The sequence below is a fragment of the Denticeps clupeoides genome, chromosome 17 (assembly GCF_900700375.1).
Source record: "Denticeps clupeoides chromosome 17, fDenClu1.1, whole genome shotgun sequence".
Lineage (NCBI taxonomy): Eukaryota > Metazoa > Chordata > Actinopteri > Clupeiformes > Denticipitidae > Denticeps > Denticeps clupeoides.
In genome coordinates, this window is record NC_041723.1 from 16,089,633 (window position 1) to 16,106,751 (window position 17,119).

Consider the following 17,119-nt stretch of genomic DNA (forward strand, 5'->3'; position numbering starts at 1 on the left):
GATCTCCCAGGCACTTCTGTCATTGTTTTCCCTCTTGTCCAATCAAAAAGCTGAAGTGGTTGTCCTGCGGTGATAATAGAATGGCCTCCCGGTTCCCCAGTTTTTTCCCATCTGAATCTCCGTCGTGCCTGAACTTGTTGGAAAGTGAGATTCCCATGGACTTCACCCATGTCTGTGTGTGTGTGTGTGTGTGTGTGTGTACGTAAACCAAGAACAACTTTTACCGAAATTAAAATATGTAGAGCAGAACGTTGACTACTTTACTTTTACAGTCATTGTCAGAAGTAATTACAGAGCAGAATGATTTTCATGGATTTGTATTCTTATATCCATATGCAGTGTCCCATGAAGACGTATTCTGAGCACATTTGTTCACTCAGTGTTAATTCCAGCTCATTGTAGTGTTTGTGTGTTTTATTTCAATTTTTTTTTAGTTGTTGAAGTATTTAGACGTTTTGGTCTTTGTGGCCTGTGGGTGACTGCTGACATCGGCCAGTTCACGTCCAGCTAAATAGTTTTCTCATCGCCCCAAGTTCCTGAAGGTGTAGCAGGTCGTAGATTAGGGCAGGAAGGCCGTCTGAAGGCCGTAGGAGCTGTCGCCTCTGCACTGTGTCACTCTTTCCTTTCTCCTTCATCTCCTCTCATCTTTTGAGAACCCTGTCCAGCCTGCCCTGCTCCACTGCCGGCCGGGTGTGAGGCTGTGAAGCTCTCTGCGTTGAACCTCTGATAACCTTTTTAGCAACCGCTCATCAATCTGGACCCCACAAGACTCCCGCCCCTTGCTACCCCTCAAAGGCACGAAGATGTGTGTATCAGGAAGCCGTAAAAAGCAGCCCTGGTTCGTGGTCGTGACCTGGCCTGCTCCGCTGGGAGTAGTGCAGAGAGTTGATGCTGCCTCCACGAAAGCAGCGCTAATTGGCCTTTTATTATACCTACGAAAGAAAGTATGGGAAATTAAAGGGAAAAGGATGTAAACTCGTTCACACCCCACACCTCGTTCATTCTAAGCCCAAGAAAGAAAGAAAGAAAAAGCGCTTGTCATGCTATGGTGGACTCTGAGAACTGATGATGCAACGTGGCAACATTTAGAGTGTCCAGAGGCCGTGGCATCACCCGGCTCTTATCCCCATCCGTCATCAGGCTGGCGGGGGGGGGGCCGGGTAATGGCCTGAGGGGGGCGCAGACGCTCACCCCAGAGCGGGCAAGTTTATCTGTTTACTGTAATGCTGCTGTATTGATCGCCTCCCTTTAGATAAGCTGAGTGATTTACAAAAAAGACAACCGTCGAGATGCTGCTGTAATATTACCCCCCTGGGAGTGGGCTTCCATCTTGTTACCCATTACATTAATGGGATAATTCCACTGCAAAGCAACGTTAATATCCCTGGGCAACCTTGTGGCTGGGGCTCTGAGTGTTTTTTTTTTTTTTCGGGAGTTCGGACGCTCCGGAGGAAATGAGGGTCGGATGTCTGGGCTCGTGAGGCAGCGGCTTTCATTAGCATCCTGGGAAGCCTCACAGGATGGGCATGGAACCGGCCAGACGTTAACCTGCGTGGTCACCATTAAACCGAGATGGGCTCGGCACATAAACATCATTATGAAGCCTCTTGTCACCAACAGCAGTCTGTTGGCTTATTGTGTAAAACATGGAATATTTTCTGGACTGTGTGTGTGTGTGTTTTTCACTCAGACACAATTCTCAGTTAGATAGCTGGATTAACCTTAAAATGCACTCTTAACAAAACACTATACATTTATACAGTCTTACTTTGTTCTAAGCCTAAGCCTCTATGTGCAATACAGGCCAGAGGTTTTGGCAAAAGAAATAACCAATATGTTGCAAGAAAAGTTTACGAATATGGAAACCAAATTTAACTGACTTGGATTTTAATATTTTACTATGGTTTTGTTACCAACACTTTATTTAGGCAAAAAAGGCTCAAACCTTTGTCTGCTGATTGAGACGTAGCAGGGGTCTGTTTAGTACTCTGATATTCTGTGAATCTGTGCCGCAAGGTGTGGTCACTTTACCGATGCGTAAGCATTCACATCCGTTAAATTGTACTTACAGTATAGGTTGTTGCGTTACATTTATTTCCTTTTTTTGTAGGGTGAGCCAGTGTGTGAGTATGGCAGAAGCAGTATATACCATTAGGGGGCACTTGTGAGAGGACAGATTTTTTTTTTAGGTATCCTGAGAAAGTGTAATGAAGAATATTTGAACATGAACGGCCATCAGCACCCAGAAGCAGAAAGAATCAAAGACAATGGCGTTTACGGCATGGCGTTTAAAAGATATAATTTATAGCCTAGAGAGGAAGACGGTGGTGATGTGGAACCAGTTCTGGTCATAAAATCGGAACATTTCATCTGAATCGGTTATTTGGCACGTAAGAGTTGGAGCTTCCGTTGCAAGCGGTTCGACTCTTTAGACGATGTGAATGCCGGAACGCTGCGGTGCGTCACTTAACCTCTGTGTTACACGATGACTACATTTTAGCCAGTGAAAGCTTCTAGTAGCTCTTTCCAAGTGGTTTCATTTCAGGATGCCATTATGCTGTGTGTGTGTGTGTGTGGGGCGTGACAGTTCTCAGCCTTGTGCCCAGCTTATGCCCTGCCCATGTGGAACAGCAGGCCGAATGGATATCTTGGAAGTATTCAGGATATCGGGAAAGATCAACACCAGAATCAAATTAAATGTCATTTGGATCGCAGTGAAAGGAAGGCTTGTTTGACGGGTTTTTACTCCTCACTTTTTATTTTGCCCCCCGGCCTCGTTCTCTTTCCCCGAAGAATTGTGCACACCCCGACAACCTGCCACCCCCCCCCGCCCGCAGGACCTTGTTCTGAAGGTGGCTATTCAGAGCGCAGTCGAGCTCACGCGTCACGCTCCGCTGGCCTTATTGGAGTGGAAGACGTTGACGCTGATGAATCGTGAAAAAGGATCCCCGGGTCGAGGTCCGGCCATTTCCTGTTTGATAACCCACTGGCCAGCGGCGTACGGGGAGGAATCTGTCCAGATTGTCACATTGTCATGTTTTCACAGCTCCGGTTCGACTCCCAGTTAAGCACCAGATTGCTAATCTGACAAATGTCACAGAGGACTCCAGTATCACCTCGAGATAAGATAGACCCGCCAAACCATGAGGGATGTGTTATTTGTTTTCTTAACGATTAATCATTTAAAACCTAAAAAACGTGGCTGTGGGACAGACAGACAGACTCATTTCCCCCGTTTCCCATCTGCCGACCTGTCCTCTTTGATACCCTGTGGATTTCATAATGGTTTAACAGGTTTTTAATTTGGATGCAAAGGTCAGCGCTGTGACCCCTGCCCTACCCTGCAGGCCACCCATGCTGATGGCCTTAGGCGCGGGCCTGCCGGGTAAGTGAGTTTTAGGTGTGGTCAGGGGCCTGGTCCTAGCCTGTTCACCCTGCATACCTTAGCAGAGGTTCCAGTTTTGTGTCTGAAGTCTAATCACTGGGGGATGGAGCATCCCGCTGTCTGAGGTTAAGCCGTTTAGGGTAGGTGAAGAGATTACAGTGTTTATTATCTGCATCTCTCTCTCTCTCTCTCTTTGTCGCCTTCTGTTCTTGCCTTTTTCTATTTTTATTTTTATTTTTTGTTACATCATTTAAGTCCCATTCTGTCTTTGTCAGTCGGTCTTCCTCCATCTCTGTACATTTCTCGGTTTCTTCTTTACCTTTTTCCCGTCAGTCTGCTCCCCCTGCTTCCCCCTCCTTTGCTATACTGTCCATAGGCTGCCTCGGGAACCTAATCCTATGTCTACAAGATAAGGCTTCATTATGGCCAGATTAACAATGCGCCTGTTGTTTGGCATGCTGGGTTGCAGTCTGGCGGATGGTGGCAGAACGGGCACCGAAGGCCGCGTCGGGCGGTCAGCCCCGGCGGGCGGTGTCAGATGTGGCCCCCTTACCGAGAATCTCGGATTCTCATACAGGTACAGGAATGCTGGCCGCTGGAAGGAACTGGCACATGCAGGGTCATCGCCGCATACTCCCCGAGTAACCCGAGCCTGGCTACAATGGCACTTTACCAAATTGCTCCTCAAAATCTTTGACTCACCCTGTCATCGGAGGGGAACGGAGGGGGAGATTCCATGAACCGGGGGCAGGTATAGTGTATCATGCTAATCAGGCTCAATTAGCAGAGAGAGGGAGTGAGACGTTAGCACACTGAAGACTGCCTGCTGGCGTGGGCGTGAAGGTTGTACCTGAGCAGCGTGGGCCTTGATCTTGCAAAAAAAAAAAAAAAAAAAAAATCACACACAACAAAAGAAATCAAAGCTCCGTGTCAGATGATAAAGGGCTTTAAGAAGTCGGAGCTGCACTGGGTGTTCAGTGTCAGTGAGCAGAAAATCGGGTTCCAAAATCTGGGTTTGTAGACCTTTTCATAATGTGATCAAAATAGAATTAATGATAGTCATGGATCACGTGACTGCTACAAACATGCAGTATTGAAATTTGTTGCATGAATTAGTTTAATCGTGCAACATACAAAGGTGTACACTGATACTTCATCCCACTTTTTAATGGTGTCCACATAAGCACATTAATCGCAATAACCCCCCCATGTGTGTCATAAAGGGAAGGAAGCTAAATGGGTACCCTGGTGTGATTTAACATTAACCAAAAATGCATTTTGCTTGCATGTTTTTATGTGTGTGATATACGAGCATGCTACATTAAGTTAACCCCTTCATGTCAGGACATCAACTGCTGCATTGGCATGGGGAACTGTGGCCAAAATGAAAAGGGGAAGTGGCCTAATACTCTGAAGCTGTGTCCCCTTAGGCGCTCTCTCTTTTTATATTTATATATATATATATATATCACACACACACACACACACACACACACACACCTAGATTGGTGGCTACATGAATAATTTTTTAAATAAAAGATATATATATATACACACACACACACACACACACACACACACACACACACATATATAGATATATAAAAGATTATTCATGTAGCCACCAATCTTGGTAGTTAAGCTGCATTTCAATAAATATGTAATTGCTAAATTGCTTTTTTTTTTCTTTTTAATTGGTGTAATAATTATCAGGACTAATCCAGCTCATGAACTTTCTCTAGATTCAGAGTCATACTCTGAATCTACGTATTGCTGACAAGAAACGTCATGATTTTTTTTTTGAGGGCATGTTCTTGCTTTTCCTGGGGCTTGTGCAGGGGTCCTTTTTTTTTTTTTTTTGGTTTGAATGGATTCAGCCGACAGCTGTTTTTGTCCTTAATAAGATTAGAGTAAAGAAATTAGTCGTGTGCTCTTTAATCTGCTGTTTAACTGGCTATGCCACCTGGGGGCTTGCCTGAACCCCTCCTGCCCCCCACCCTCCTTCCCTGTGCAGAATTTCTACTCCTCAGAGACTTTGGACCCATGTCCTTTAACAGGAAATAGTTGCTTTTTTGTCTTATGCTTCTATGAATGATTCCATTAAACCTGTTGTCCTTTTCTCACATTGACATTAGGTTTAGATTATAATTAGCTTAAATCATTTTACTTTTTGGTTTTTATAATAAGTTTTTCCTGTCACCTTATGTCACTCAACCAGTTAGAAGTGGGGCACAAAATATTTTCCCTGCTCCTTTTCTGTACTTAAGAGGCTGCCTTTGGTTATTTTCCTTCGCTTTAATGCTGTCACGGTTGTCATCATGTGTTTGGTCTTCAGACCCCTCTTTACACAAGCAAAGCCATGCTGAGCCCAGGTAAACTGAACCTTGTCATCCTAGCTGCCGGTGTCACCCGACGCCGCAACTCTTTAATAAAGGATCCAGAAACACTATGGATACCTTGAATTCTATGACTGCTACAGGTCGTTCTTACCTGAGATAACCTCATGCGCAGTGTGGCTTGTCAGAGGGGTTGCACTTGCAGGGGTGCCGGTGACACTGTCAATGAGGTGTACCGGTCCTTTGGTGAGTGCACGCAGAAGATTGTCTCTAGGGAAAATGCTGACTTTTTTTTTTTTTTTTTTTTTTAAATACAATTGTGTCCCTTTTCCCTCTTTGGAAAATCAGTCAGGCAGGCCAGTGCTGGTCTGCTGCCCAGAGTGCACAGTTTTGGTGGGGATCTCACGTTACTACACCCCGAACTGAACACAGGCTGTAGTATCTCTCCGCCCAGCACAGAACGTTCCTTTTTTTCACTGCTCAGTTTTTGTATTGCTCTCCGGATTCGTGTTCCTGTGCCCAGAGAGGCATTTCTGCGGCGGGGAATTCGCGTGGACCCCCCCCTCATTCTGAGGATTATTGAAAGGGTGTAATAACAAACACCTTTTCTGGTTTTATGTCTATTATACTGTTCGCACCGAGGGATTGGCAAGTGCTGATTTCAGAAATGGTGAAATAATGAAGATAAAGAACAAAAACATATCTGCCAATCCAGACCCTGAGCCACATGTTCTATTGTTGTATATTCACGTGTATTTTATTACACATTTGCACCACTATCGTACACAGTGCCCTGCCACTGGCTAAGGCGTCTACTTTACCCCTTCTTTCGGCAGGGAGGTATTGACAGACCGAAGCCTACTCGGCCCTCTGCTATTTTTATTCTGTATGCCAATAAGGTTTGGCTGAAAATGCGGAACAGATGTGAAGGTTGTGGTAGATATCAAAATGTTTATGACTGGGAGTAAACATGGCCTACTTTAGAATTTGGAAAGTTAGATTCCAGCCTCAACCCCCTCAGAGCAGATAGGGGCGCGCCACTCTGCTTTGGGTTAAAATATACAGTTGTCAGAAAATATTAACTGATGAAAGGGTAGAGTGGGGTGGGGGGTGGGGGGTTGACGAAGGGGTAGAGGGACTTGGGGGGGTCAGCAGACGGATCGGTCAGTTATCTGTTGCATTAATCTCCCCTCTCTCAGCCTGGTGTAAAGCAGACGCACGGGAGAGGCCGGTCAGCCTGGGCCGCTCTTCCAGCTCTGGCTTGCTGTCCTCAGCCGGTGGGCACTGACGCCCGGCCCAGTGGGAGGCTTTTCTCTCTGGAGAGTGGGAAGGGTTCGCCGCCCACCGTCCCATCCAGTTAAGCAGCTGTTAGTGTGAAGCCTACAAGGTTATTTGGCCCAGATTATACCCAGCGGCTCGACAGGAAGTTGGGTTGTCTGTAATAGTCAGTCCATTTGGATGTTTTGGTGTTCACACCTTTAGCAGTCAAAACTAGTTGTCCCCTGCTGCCCCCATGTTATTGCACAGACTCCACAGGTGCTTGTATTACACACGTTCTCCGGAGAAAGAAGGATGACATGGGAATACGTGCAAAAGTCACCAATTAAACCACAGTTTATTTTCTTAATGTAACAAAAATCCCTGTCAAACATTGATCAAATATTGATTTACCTAAACAGGTTATTATTTTCTTATTTTCTTTCACAGCGCTGTCATCCTATTGTTCTCACACCAGAAATACAATATTGTTTTCCATCTGTCGACTTTTGTATGTTGAGAAATGACTTTTAATTTAATAATTGACCTTTTCTGTGTTTTTTTTTTTTTTTTTACTTTTAAATCCTCCCTGAACAATTATTGTTTTTGTTGGGAAGATGGAAACTTTACACAGTCTTGTGTGAAATATACAAAACACATACACACAGTACTTAATAATAATTTACAAAATGCAAAGCAAAATAAAAAGAGAATCAAAATCAAATAATCATTTGGTGTCACTACCATTTGCTTTTACACCAGCATCATTTCTAGTAGGTACACAAATCAGGGGTTTTGTCTATGGTCAACTAGACTGAACAGGTGCTCAAGACGTGTCATGAAACGGTCATACTCCATGTCAAGACTGAACACAGCAACAAGGTATTTAGATTTATTCAAGGTATTTGTACCACATGAGAACGGTCTTTCGCAGACTGGGGTTTCAACATGTGCTCTTCAAGGTCTTTTGAAGAAGCACAAAAAGATGAGGTTCCTCCAAGGCAGCAGATGAGAAAAATCTAAAAAATTAAGCTTATTCCCCATTTAATTGATGTCCAGATGTCCAGCAGAGCTATCGGCTCAGAACTGTCTGAGTCCCAGACACCCAAAAATGGTCTTCTTGAAAGAGTTGCAGTCAAAAAGAAACATTCCTGTTTCAAAGGATGTGGCAGAGAGAGTGAGAGCTTTTTATAATAGTCACGTGTTGTCTTTCTTTCTTTCTTTCTTTCTTTCTTCTTCTTCATATTTTCTCTGCCCAGGTCCCTGTGTGCTGCTGTAAACACATTTTACCTGGCCTGCACCCACTGCCCCAGCAACTGCTCCTATGTTCTCTACAGTAACAAGATTGCCTTCCTGATGGACCTGCTCCTACATCAGCTCACGGTACGTAATAAAGTAATAAAACAAAAAATAGCTATTTGTATCTTTTCTGGCCAGTATCACTGTCTAACAACTCTCCATTTGTTCTTGTTACCTGACCACTCTGAAGTCCAGATCATCAGCAGTAACAAGTTGCATCATTACTGTAGACGTAAACCAAAGTTTTACGCTCTGAGTGTTGCCGTATGTTTGTGTCCCTCCCCATTTGGATGAAATAAAATGCACAGAGCCACAAAGTCCGTCTTCATCTGATTACTGGCAGGCTTTTATTATCAAATTGTAAAATCCGATTATGTTCTAGAATGTTCATCTCACCTTTTGAGGACTTTTCTGGTTTTGGGTTGTTGAGTCTGTGCTACGGAGACGTGACATGGCTGACGTTCGCACGTGACACGTCAGATGGCGTTGTTCACAGTGCTGACCCGGTGCAGACATGGGACACTGAACAGGTCAGAATGGGACCACAACGTGGCGTGCACGCCGAGCACTCGGACTCAGGGCCTCAACCCCAAAGTTCCCTTCTGCAGCGGTCATAGTTTGTCAGGGCAGCGGGGCAAGCTAGTATGTAGGCTGGGGTTTACATTAAACCTCCGAGCAGCTGTGCAGACAAGGGACATTCTGGAGAGCTCAGCGGTGACTCAGCTGGACCCGGGCCGCTGTCCGTAATCCACATAAACATGCGCTGTTGCAACTGTGTCATGGTTACGTTATCTGTGTTATTGAATACGACAGGAACTAGAAAAATAAGCCAGCTTTAAACTGCTGTTTCGTGTTGAAGAACTGATTTTTTTTTTCTTCTTCTAGAGAGGAAGCAGGGACGAGTGGCAGCACTCCTAACACACAGCACACACCAAGCCTTATCTACACGAACAGCATTTATACACAACACCACCGTATTTACCTTTACTGGCAGCCTTTTGTCCCGGCCCTCAGTCGGAACCTGAAATTTTGATCTGTGTGTTACCTGAGTGGTTTCTGCTGCCCGCATCTCCCCACCTCCTGCTGGGACTGTTCTGGGACAATCTCTCTAAATTTATTCCAACCAGAGAGGAAGGTCCTTATAGGAAAATTAGCAGTACCCAGGATCAGTCGCCACATCCTAACATTATTTATTGCTAGCAAAGAGAAGAAACTGATCTCAGGTCAGCTCATCCTGTGATGAGTAGCTTTGAAACTCTATGAGACCGAACAGGGTTTACTGTTACATGCGCACACAAACACACACACACAATAGGCACAATACACACTAATTGTAAACCGTAAAGAGTGGTATGAGGGGGACGGCATCTTGGCTTTCAGTGAAGAGGATGATTCCATTGTCAGACCCTTCCCCCAACCTTCCCAGTTATCTCCAATAGCCTCTCTGTGTCCTGCTGGCTGGCCTGCCCCCTTATCTGGATATACCTCTGAGAGTTCTCATATACCAGCATCTGGCACGGGCCCAGCGAGTATGCCACACTGAGCTTTAACCACTAATTTACAGCCCAGAGCTGATTAATAATAAACCAACACGCGTGTTGTTAATTATGTCACCGTCGCGGATCAGGATCCCAGCTAAGGGGAATGGCATTCGCATGAGCACAAAGAGTAGGCGATACTTTATTCACACCCTCTGTGCTTAATTGGATGCACTTAGAAATGCAATCTGAGGTTTAAATGACCGTGCCTTTTGTGAAGACCTGCTCGGGATGGATATTGAAAACTGCCGGGGCCATTGTCCGATGTGCTCTGCAATCCATCAGTGCCAAGACTCCTGTTAAAGAGGGGGAACTGTGAAAAAAGTTGACATGACTGGTCCTGAGATGCGGCACTAATCTCTGAATACGGCACAAGAGTTTCCACTGACTGCTTCTGTACCCAAACACCCAATTTAATTACCTAGTATGCAGTTATTTAGTTTAGTTCCTGTTTTTTCACTTCTTTTATATAAATGCTTAATGTTAAAATAATTTTTAAGGCAATTAACGCAGCTATATTTGTTTACTTCACGTGTGAAGTCTGGACGTGAATGGAACAATTCATTGTAACCAGAGACATTTCCTATATAAGGCACACAGTGAAGTGCCAATTTGCATATGCATCTTTTGCATATGCATTTTAAAATTATTTTTAAATCTAGATACGTGGCTGCGGTACCTGCACAAGCCATTTTTTGGTATTAATCACAATTAGTTCATTGCAATATACAGGAATATAATTAGTTTATTTTTCAACCAATTGACAGCTATAGCAAATTTTTAAAAAAGAATTTATTATTGTATGTTAGTACAGTAATATGGTGTTAATGTTAGAATGTTAGAATATTTAATGCATTTTTGAGGCACTATAAAATGTCATCTGCCTGACTGCATTGAAGTTCTTTGTGATCGAATGATTGTAGAGATCAGTGATTAATCTGGTTTTCCCATGCTGTTACATGATATGGCCATTCTGTGGGCATGTTAAGACTGAGCAGTACCAGTGTATCTGAAGGTTGCCAGGTCTGGCCTGAGCTTCAACTCCACTAGTGCTCTCATTTCTGTCATGTGGAAAGCTCCTTTTACTAAATAAACACTGCTTCCTCTGCATTTTCTGAGTTTTGGGGGTTAAGGAAATTCCACATTGATAACAACAGGGCTATAACACACATCGCAATAATGTTTTTTTTATGCATTCTGTATACTGGTGCAGTTGGACTGTTAATATTTGTGAATGTCTTCTGTTACTATACACTTTCTCTATGTGCATTGGCTTAATTCCCAGCTCTAACTTTTTAATGTTGTGTTATATCACAGTTAGTTAAATCCTTAGTCATAATATAACATGTAATGTCATAATATAACAATGTAACATGACAAGCTGAGCATAAACAATGTTGCTGGCATGCAAGCATGTCTACAGCATTTAGCATTTGGCCTTGGACTTAAACCAGTTGTAATATCTCATATTATTACATACCATCTTTTGTATTATTGATAAATTGTTACTTGCAAATCCCATTCAGTCAGGAGTCACATTCCAAACGGTAGTATAATGAAATATCAGTAACTTTGTGTGTGTTTTTGCATGTTTTGTTTCTACAGCTTTATGTGCCCGATGAGGATAAGTCCATTTTCGGTCGCAGTGTGAATAAACAAGTCTTCGAGGGTCTAACCACCGGCCTGCTGCAGACCTGCGCTGTTGTGCTGGGTCAACTTCACTCCCCCCTGTCTGAAGTCTGTTGCAGCGATGGGTCCAGGATTGGTTTCCCTGACCCTAAGAATAAACCCTCACCCAGTGACACCTTGAACACACGTGTCCAAGATCTCATAAGGTTTGTTTCTTTCCATTCTGCCCATCAGTCATACACTGAAGATCATTGTCTTTCCCCAAATCTTGCCAGGTTATGCAAATCCATTTTCAATACTGGAATCTTTGTCTTTGACATGTCAAACTGTCATTAATTACATTTAATAACTTTGCTATTGAATGTTTCTTAGCTCCTAAAAAAACACACATGGAATTTCAGTTTATAGTGAACATCATTGTGTATTGAGCTTACCAAATAATCATTGGCAAACCAATCTGGAAACCCATGTAATTGACAATAATCTATCTGTCTACAAAACTTTATGTATACAAATGTATAATTCCATGATCAGGTTGAGTAGATTGGTATTTATGCAACAGTAATCAGAAGGTTGCCGGTTCGAATCCGGACCCGCCAAGGTACCACTGAGGTGCCCTGAGCAAAGCACCGTCCCCACACACTGCTCCCCAGGCGCCTGTCATGGCTGCGCACTGTTCACTCAGGGTGATGGGTTAAATGCAGAGGACAAATTTCACTGTGTGCACCGTGTGCTATGCTGTTGTGTATCACATGTGACAATCACTTCACTTTACTTTACAAAATACATTTCAGATAAAGGCAGCTAAATTCTGACAAGGTTGCACATAACTGTGAAATCGATACCGAATTCTCAGTATAATGGAAAGCGGTGGCTCTGACTCCAGACCTAGTCTGATGTTGTCGTTATTGGAGCTTTCGGCATCCTTCACACATATTCCCCCAGAACCAGAGGCAAAGACATAACTCTGAACAAGTCTTGGCCAAAAAATGAAACCACGGCCAAAATCTTGTCTCTTCAGCATCCTCTTGAACTTGGTCAAGGGAGTGTAGGGGAGTAGGGTGGGGGCCCATCCATGAAGAAAGGCAGATGCCCCTAGCATCCCAGCATTCCTTGCACTCTCCGTTCATGATTCATCATGACCTGAACATCAGCAGAGGTCCGTAGTACTCCCACTGACCGACAGTTGCCCAAAAAAAATTTGACCCCAACCAGGGGACCAGCTTCACCACGCCAACTTGGAGGGTGCGCAAATGGCCCAATGCTTACCGATACCTGGTAGAGCCAGGTAGAGGGATTTCCCACACTTCACCAGTACATGACAGAACACTTCTCTGTCTGTAAAATTGTCAGGTAGAGGCTGAAAGGCTGCACAATGGTGTGTGTAAAACTCTTTTCAGCTCCAGCGAAGCTGTAGAAGAGGATAAAGCAATAACAAGGGTCTGTGGTTCAAGTGACGGCTGACCTATTGAGAGGAAGGAGGGGGAGGGGGCGAGGAGATGTAATTACCTGCTTTGAGAGGCCTGCGTTTGACTGACAGTGCCAACAAAAAGAGGTACGGTGGGGAAAGAAGGAGGGGAACCAGAGAAAAACGAGACATGGAGCTCTGCCTCTGAGGAGTTGGCGGGAGGGTGGCCCACGTTTCCTCTGGGAGGTCCTTTGATTGACGAGGCTGTGCCTGGCTGCCGTGGTGACGAGGGCGTGGCGCTCATACCTGAGCTCTGAGACAGCTCCAGGTCAACGGGCAGCCGGGGGGAGGGGCGCCGACTCCACGGGCCCACGTAGCCGGCCCGGGCCAGCCCGTAATGGTCTAATTATCCGTGATTTGTAGCCGAGAGGGTGGGGAGAGCGGCGGCATGAGAACTGTCATTTGCTAGACAAATTAGAGATATCGGAATAATAACCCAGAGTGGCGGGCTCGCGGACTGGGAATCTGATTTCAGCTCGCCCGTGCTGAGCGTCAGGCACAGTGAGGGCCTTTGTCACGGGGCAGCGAGCTTCTCTGTGCAGGAAATAGATAATGTTGCTATTATCCGCTTTATTTTTCACTTACTGTAACTTGTTTCCACGCTCAGTGTGTGCTTCTTATTACATCATTACACTATATACTTATTACTCGCATTAAAAAAAGCACCATTACAGCACAAACCCCTAGAAAAATGTATATCTCTACAGACACTGTGACCTTCTGGCTGAAATTCGATTTTGGATCTAGAATCGAGTGTCCGTTTGTAAAACCATAACAGGACCTTTAAGTTGAAAACAGCAATTAGAACTGGCATGGACTGTCACAATATAAACTCTTTTCTGGTTTGAAAAATGCTAGTTTTACCACCTAAAATATGAAGGGGTTCTTAAAATGTCCTTGAAGCTCTGTAATGTAATATTTGTCTTGCATAGCTACATATTTTTGGATTACTGTTTTGGCATCCAATAAAGAATCCCCAGCCCTGCATTGAAGCTTGACTACGGGGAATCATGGCGACCGAGGGAAAAAAAGCTTCCATGGGAGAGTCTGATTGTTAAATGAGCTTCACCAGAGCCAACTGTTGTGGTGATGGCAGATGGCAGATTTTTAAAATGTAAATGAAATGTTTTGAGCGCATCCACACACATATGACCGATCGTTTTTTAAAGACTATAATTGATTTAAGGGTTTAGAATAGCCTTGACCTCAACTCCAATATATGTGGTTTGTGCTTGGAAGTCTGCTGCCAATTCTACACAGAAATATATTCAAATTGTGAAAAGTGAAATCAACATGTATACTGTATGTATTTATCTATTACAAAACTAGCCTCTATTTTTCTATATTACATTTTAATTCTATTATTTTCTACATTTACTTATATAAACTAATGAAATTCCATCATTTACCTAATCCCTCTTCTCTTGGCTCCTCTTACCTGAATTTCATTGTATTTAAATGGAATGTTATGTCAGTATTTTAATGTGTGCTCACACCTCATATCCTTGAACTTGGTCTGATGGCTGTTTGTCTGCTCGGCAGCTACGTGGTGAACATGGGACTGATTGACAAGCTGTACGGCTGCTTCCTGTCGGTGCAAGGCCCAGTGGATGAGAGCCCGAAGATGTCGCTCTTCCTGGAGCAGGCGGCGGCCCTCCTGCACGCCGTGTGCAGGCTGTGCTTTGCTGTGAACGGCCGGTGAGTAGTGCCTGTTCTCACCTCCCTCTTCTCCCCCGTTCATCAGTTCTTCTGCACGTTACCTTCCTCTTCGGCCTTCAGTCTCCCCCCCCTCTCCTTTCCCACAAACATCCTGTGGAAAGGCATACGTCTTTGTCGGCGTGTAATGAGAGGTGTGAGCCTTTGTTATGTTCTGCGGCGCTACCCAGTCGGAGGTTTGGTAAGAGAGTGGTGGTGTGGCGGTGTAGGACGACCTGGGCATCAATCACACTGTCAGTTTCCGCGCCTGCCCGGCTCCTGCAGCCTCTGCCACTCCCGCCTTGGGTCCTAGTCATCTGCTCAGTCTCCCACTGTAAACTCCGGTCTTCAGCCCACCCAGATGTGTGTGTGTGTGTGTGTGTGTGTGTGTGACCTCCTGGAAGTGAGCTTTTGTATTCTTGCTGACAGAGGGTAACCACACAGCCACAGGGAGTGATACCCCAGCCATGACCTTGCCACTTTCTTTTAGGAAAGACCCTTGAAACACTCACGAACAACAGTTCTTCTGTTTGTCCCCTGGACACTTTCACATCATCCCACACCGCGTTTGGTCAAGTATCCTGTGTCTGGAAAAAGATGGCGGTGAAATAGGCGCGTTTAGCGCTCGTTTTATGGGACATCACTCCCCAGGCAGCCAGGTGCCGGTCCCCCCAGAGACGGTATTAGGCGCATGTCCTACTCTCAGAACACACAAACGCCGCCTCGTCACTCTCCAGCGGCCCGCCGGCCTCTCCGTCCATTGATCACGGAGCCGTGGACTTGTTACTGCGCCCCTGGCGCGGCGGCTGCGCCCACACCGGCCGGCAGCCGGGCCCGCTCCAGCTGCCGTTTGCTGTAACGCCGCCCAGCTGTCCGACTCTGCTCGGTGCCACTGTGTGTCACTAAATATCTGTGAGAAAACGCAGCGCCAGCCCCGCTGCCCCGTTCTAATGGCAGCACTGCATCCCGAAAATCAGTCCCCGGGGGTCGCCGTCCTCCCTGAAATCTGCGCATTTTTCACCGGGCCCGGCGCGGCGCGGCTTGATTTGTCTCACAGCAGAAGCCATGTTGGGATCTGGCTGCCAATTTCCGTGCAGCACGGTTGGCCGAGATCGGATAACAGCAGGCGCAGCGGGTTCCATCCAGGGGTCACGCTGCCCCTGATCTTGGGCTGCAAATCATACCCGGCCGAGCCGCGGTGTTCTTATAATTGCCTGTCATCGGAGAGATTAAGGCAGATCGCAGCGGGTCCGGATTGATCGCCGTTGTCTGCTGCAGGTATTACATGTATTCCGGCTGAGGAAGGCGCAAGGCGTCAGTAGTTTAAGACCTTTGTGGCGTTGTTGTGGTGCGTTTCTGGGATGGAACCCCACAGAATGCCTTTGGATGTCGTAATCCTGGACCCCTCTGGCGTAGCAGCAGGTTCGTCGGTTCTGATGAACACGATCGCTTATTGCAGGTAATTGAGGAGGGTCTTATTTCCTGTTTCAGGACCATTTGCTCCCACCCGGCAACTTGGCAGCCGGCTGAGTTCAGCCGTTCGCTTTTAGGGGATCCAGGCCTGGTCGGGCCACTAATCTTGAAGGGCGTAGCTCATGCACGCCGCCTGAGATCTCTCACACCGAGGGCAGCCCCTATTGAAGCTGACAGCCATGCTCCCCTCGGCTTAGCGTCTCGGCCGCAGCACCGCCGGCTATGCGTGCTCAGCATTGCGCCGCAGCCCCGCGCTTCACCTGTAATGTGTGGCCAGGGTATGATGTTACCAATCCGACTAATCTCCAGGGTGTCGGCCTGGCTAAGACTCACAAACACGCAGCTTTTAAATCCCGTAAGATGGGCCCTAATTAAATGCGGCGGAACGCAGAGGTGCGGTGCCAAGAAAGGAGCGCTGGCCGGGGCCGCCGGGGCTTCCAGCGTTCGCGCCGCGCTCTTCTTTCTGCTTGCACGAGGAGGAATGAGCCCAGAGCGCGCGAGACGCAACTGTAATCTCGGCAGGCGTTCTTTCCCAGTCGCTACTCCATTACTCATTCGGTTGTCATATTAAAGGCCATCGGGACCCGTGTCTCGTCGTTCTTGTCCTCATCCCAGTCAGATCTCTCGAACTAGTGTTGGGTGGTGGTAGCCTAGTGGTTAACACACTCGCCTATGAACCAGAAGACCCGGGTTCAAACCCCACTTACTACCATCGTGTCCCTGAGCAAGACACTTAACCCTGAGTGTCTCCAGGGGGGAGACTGTCCCTGTAACTACTGATTGTAAGTCGCTCTGGATAAGGGCGTCTGGTAAATGCTGTAAATGTAAATGTAGGGTTCTCTTTTGTGTATTTTTGGTAGCTTGTGACCTGGTCCGCGGATGACCGTGTTCGGTGGGTCCCCTCACTGCCTGGGGCCTGTTCGCTTTGCTCAGACGAGGGCTGGCCCCCTTATTTATATCCAGTTGGACAGGCCCCCGTCCGAGGGGGTAAACCTAGACGCCGCTGGGAGCAGCCGTCCTCCTGCTCTGCCGGGCCACT

The 17,119-nt window shown here is 46.2% G+C and overlaps 1 protein-coding gene across 5 annotated transcripts in view; it reads left to right on the plus strand.

Moving 5' to 3' along the window:
- The window catches only part of scaper (S-phase cyclin A-associated protein in the ER), an 83,447-nt gene that overhangs the window by 52,744 nt on the left and 13,584 nt on the right, over window positions 1–17,119 (plus strand). For all 5 annotated transcript variants that reach the window (XM_028959234.1, XM_028959236.1, XM_028959235.1 and 2 more), the window contains 3 exons: window positions 8,238–8,361; window positions 11,421–11,650; window positions 14,455–14,610. In XM_028959234.1, coding sequence (XP_028815067.1) covers window positions 8,238–8,361; window positions 11,421–11,650; window positions 14,455–14,610 — 510 coding nt within the window. The remainder of the gene's footprint in view (window positions 1–8,237; window positions 8,362–11,420; window positions 11,651–14,454; window positions 14,611–17,119) is intronic.